Source organism: Pipra filicauda, unplaced genomic scaffold (genome assembly GCF_003945595.2).
Source record: "Pipra filicauda isolate LSUMZ 115617 unplaced genomic scaffold, ASM394559v2 scaffold1650_size16413_pilon, whole genome shotgun sequence".
Lineage (NCBI taxonomy): Eukaryota > Metazoa > Chordata > Aves > Passeriformes > Pipridae > Pipra > Pipra filicauda.
In genome coordinates this window covers 11167-15811 of record NW_024104152.1, presented here as the reverse complement: position 1 = coordinate 15811, position 4645 = coordinate 11167, and the positions used below count along the sequence as shown (strand labels likewise).

The 4645-nt window shown below is 68.5% G+C and overlaps 1 protein-coding gene across 1 annotated transcript; it reads left to right on the top strand.

Moving 5' to 3' along the window:
• Nucleotides 1-398: 398 nt before the first annotated feature.
• NEU1 (neuraminidase 1) lies at nucleotides 399-4234 on the top strand (the record flags this gene model as incomplete). Its single annotated transcript, XM_039379338.1, has 6 exons — nucleotides 399-483; nucleotides 1128-1320; nucleotides 1849-2107; nucleotides 2205-2387; nucleotides 3147-3366; nucleotides 3972-4234. Coding segments are annotated over 6 exons (1161 nt in total), but the record flags the coding sequence as incomplete, so codon positions are not given.
• Nucleotides 4235-4645: the final 411 nt, after the last annotated feature.

Here is a 4645-nt window from a genome sequence, read left to right as displayed (position 1 = left end):
CGCCCCCTGACAAAAATGCAACAAAACCAATTGGAACAATAAATGGTTTTGTTAATTTTTAAACTTATATTAAAATATTAAATAATAAAAATAAATAATAATAATAATTGGACTAAAAAATACTAGCAAAGAATTATAAAATAAGTAGTTAAATTATTAGATTAATTTATTTATTTTAAATTTATTTTTGTTTTATTTAAATGTTTAACTTATTATTTACTATTTATTAATAAATCATTAAAACGGATTTATTTTTGCGGACCCCACACGCGCGGCGTTGCCGCTTTAGGACTGAAAACCACCGGGCCCCGTTGCCGTTTTAAGGTCGGGCCCCGCCCTCGCGGCGGTCACGTGCCCCACGACAAGGGTTTGCCGGTGGCACTTCCGGGTTCTCTTAAAGGGGCCGCGATGCTCCGGGCGCTGCTGCCGCCGCTGCTGCTCGCGGTGGGGGCCGCGGGGCGCTGGCAGCCGACCCCCGACACGGTACCGGGGGGGGGGGACACGGGGGGCACCCGCTGACCCCTCTCTGACCCCACACCCGACCCCCGACACGGTACCGGGGGGGGGAGAAATGGGGGCACCCACTGACCCCGCCCTGGCCCCACCCTGACCCCCGACACGGTACCGGTGGGAGGGGACAGGGGACCCCCCCACTGACCCCACCTTGACTCCCCTGGCACTGGGACCCCCCCCCGGGGCATAAAAGCCCCTCTCGGGGACCCCGCAGGGCTTTCGGTGGTGACCCCCCCCATAGACCCCCCTAATGTCCCCCCGTGACCCCCAGTGTTCCCCCCCAGCCCCATAACCCCCTCAAGGACCCCCCCCACCCCCATAACCCCCCCTAAGGACCCCCCACCCCCATAACCCCCCCAACGCCCCCCCAGCCCCATAACCCCCCAAAGGGCCTCCCCATTATTGCACTCTAGGTATCCTCAGCAACATAAACACCCCCAAGGACCCCCCCCCACCCCCATAACCCCCCCCAACGCCCCCCCCAGCCCCATAACCCCCCCAAAGCTCCCCCCATTATTACCCCTCTCTTCCACCCTGTCACTGCCCCCCCACCCCGACCCCCCATCACCCCGGGACCCCCCAAAGCCCCCCGTAACCCCCTCATCCCCCCCCAGGTGCGGCCGCGGGTGGTGCGGGAGCAGGTGCTGTGGGTGAGCGGGGAGGGGCGCGGGGGGGTCCACACCTTCCGCGTGCCCCTGGTGGTCGCCACCCCCGGGGGGGCCCTGCTGGCCTGCGCCGAGGGCAGGAAACAGTCGGCGGGGGACGTGGGGGCCAAAGTCATCGCCTGCCGCCGCTCCCCCGACGGAGGTGGGGGGGCCTGGGGGGGGCCTGGGGGTCCCTGGGGAGTCCTGGGGGGGTCCTGGGGGGGTTCTGGGGGGGTCCTGGGGGTCCCTGAGGGGTTAGGGGGGGTCTGGGGGGGCCAAAGTCATCGCCTGCCACCGCTCCTCTGATGGAGGTGGGGGGGCCATGGGGGGGTCTTGGGGGGAGGGGGCTGAAGAGTGATTGAGGGGTCTGGGAGGTTTTTGAGGCGGTCTGAGGGGGGGGGCTGGGGGTGTCCCTGAGCGGTCTCTGGGGGAGATTTTTGGGGAGGTCTATGGGGGTCCTGGGGGGATCCTCGTGGGGGCTGGGGGGGGGTCCTGGGGTTCCCTGAGTGGTCTCTGGGGGGGGTTGGTGTGTTGTGGGCGGGTTTTGGGCCGAGCTGAGGGGTCTCTGTGGGAGATTGGGGGGGGGGGGATTTGGGGGGGTTTCTGTGTCTCCCGGGGGTCTATGGGTTGTGGGGGGGGGTCCCTGGTTGGGTGAGGGGGGTCCTCTGCCCGTGTGTCCCCCCCTCCCCAGGAGCCACGTGGGGCCCCACGGAGGTGGCGGCCGACGACGGCCTGGGGGCGACGGGCTGCATTTGGGGGCCCTGCTGAGCGTGGGCCCCGAAGTGCTGCTGCTCTTCGCCCGCTGCGCCCACCCCCCCCCGCCCTGCGGGCCCCCCACCACCCTCATGCTGCGCAGCCGCGAGGTGGGCTGCTCCTGGGGGCCCCCCCAGAACCTCTCGGGGGTCGTGGGGGGGGAGGTTTTCGCCCCCGGGCCCGGCAGCGGCATCCAGGTATGAGTGGGGGGGAACTGGGGAGGGCAACTGGGGGTGTCGGGGGGGGTCCGGGGGGTCTCACCCCCCCGTGTTCGTGTCCCTGTGCCCCCCCCAGAAGCAGAGACCACCGTTCGGGGGCCGGCTGGTGTTCTGCGGGCACTGCACGCTGGAGCGGGACGGGGTCTCGATGCTGCTCAGCGACGAGGGGGGGGTCTCGTGGCGCATGGGGGGGGTCCTGCCCGCCATCCCCTTCGGGGCCCCCCGGCACCCCCGAGACTTCACCACCGACGAGTGCCAGGTCAGGGGAGGGGCTTGCGATGGTGGGGGGGGCGGTCCCGGGGGTGGGGGAGTCTGGCAATGGGGGTTTGGGAGAAGGGGGGGGATCTGAGGGGGGTCCTGGGGATGGGGGGAGTCTGGGAATTGGGGGGGTTGGGGGCAATGGGTGACTCCTGGGGGACCCAGGAATCCATGGATAGGGGCACTCTGGGAATTGGGGGGGGCTCCCGGGGGTCTCCTGCAGGACTCCTGGGGGCCCCGGGAATCCAGGGAGGGGGGGACTCTGGGAATTGTTGGGCTTGGGGGCAATGGGGGTCTCTTGGGGGCCCCGGGAATCCAGGGATGGGGGGACCCTCATATTTGGGGGACCCAGGAGCCCAGGGATGGGGGGACCCTCATATTTGGGGTCTCCAGGAGTCCAGGGATGGAGGGACCCTCATATTTGGGGGACCCCAGGAGTCCAGGGATGGAGGGACCCTCATATTTGGGGGGGCCCAGGATTCCAGGGATGGGGGGACCCTCATATTTGGGGGGGCCCAGGATTCCAGGGATGGGGGGACCCTCATATTTGGGGGACCCAGGAGCCCAGGGATGGGGGGACCCTCATATTTGGGGGACCCAGGAGCCCAGGGATGGGGGGACCCTCCCATTTGGGTGGTCCCATCTGCCCGGGAGGGGGGGTCCTCGTTGTGCTCAGCTCTCGGGGGTGAGCCGGGTGGTCCCGGGGGGGGTTTCACCGCCCGGGGGGGTGGCTGTGACCCTCCGCCCCCCCCTCCCCAAGCCCTACGAGCTGCCGGACGGGTCCCTGGGCGTGAGCATCCGCAACCAGGACTCGTTCCGCTGCCGCTGCCGCATGCTGGCCCGCAGCTGGGACGGGGGGGCCACGCTGCCCCCCGCCGCCGTCACCTTCGACCCCGCCCTGCCAGACCCCGCCGTGGCCGCGGGGGTCCTGGTCAGCGGGGGGGTCGTGTTCTTCAGCAACCCCGCCCACGAGAGAGAAAGTGAGGGGGGGGACGCGGGGGGGAATATGGGGGGGGGTGTGGGGGGGATATGGGGGGATTTAGGGGGACATGGGGGAAGATATGGGGGGGGACATGAGGGGGATATGAAGGGGTACGGGGGGGGACACAGGGGAAGATATGAGGGGGGACACGGGGGAATTTAGGGGCACATGGGGGAAGATATGGGGGGGGGGACATGAGGGGGATATGGGGGGGACACAGGGGAAGATATGAGGGGGGACATGGGAGATATGGGGGGACATGGGGGGACATGGAGGAAGATATGAGGGGGGATGTGGGGGAGGATCTGGGGGGACATGGGGGGGCTTTGGTGTCCGGGAGGATCCCAGGGGGTCCTGGGGGGGCTCTGGGGACATCGAGGTGCCCGGAGTGTCCCCAGGCCTGGGGGGGGGTCCCCAATGTCCCGATTTGGGGGCCAGGGGACAACGCTTTAAGAGAGGGGGCGTGGTTTAAAGAAGGGGGCGTGGCTTACACCAGGGGGTGTGAACAGAGTATAAAATGCGGTCGGTGCGGGGGTGTGGCCTCTGCTATATGGGCGTGTCCTGCACGGGGTGGGCGTGTCCCTGACCCCCCTCCCCCCCCAGGGGTGAACCTGACCCTGCGCTGGAGCTTCGACGGCGGGGCCACGTGGTGGGGGCGTGGCCTGCGCCTGTGGGAGGGGCCGAGCGGCTACTCCGCCCTGGCGGCCCCGCCCCCCGGCGAGGAAGACCCCAGCCCCCTGCTGTACGTCATCTACGAGAAGGGGCGGAGCCTCTCGACCGAGAGCGTTTCATTGGCCACCATCAGCCTGGCGGGCGGGCCCTGATTAGAATAAACGCTCCGATTCGCAGGGCGCGGCGGCGCGTCACCGCTGTGGGCGTGGCCAAGGCGGCGGGAAAACCGTCGCCATAGCGACGCGCGCGGTGGGGGCGGGACTTGCGAAGGCGGGAGCCCGAGGCCCCCGCGCTGGGGGCGTCCCGCGCGGTGCCCGAGCGGAGGTGCGGCACTGAGGGAGGATTTGGGGGGCCGAGGGGGCGCGGGGGGCGGTGGGGCCGCGCTGGGGGCGCGGGGACAGCGCGGGCGGAGCGGCGGCGCGGGGGGGGCCGGTGCCGGTACCGGGGCGGGTTCAGGCGCTCTGACGGGCAGCCCCGGGGGGCGGGGAGGCCGCGCCGGAAGTGACGGCAGGCCCCGCCCGGTCGGCAGCGGCGGTTGCAGCGCTCGGGGTGAGTCGGGGCCGGGCCGGTCCCTCATCCGCCGCCATCGCCGCCCCCGCCGCCCA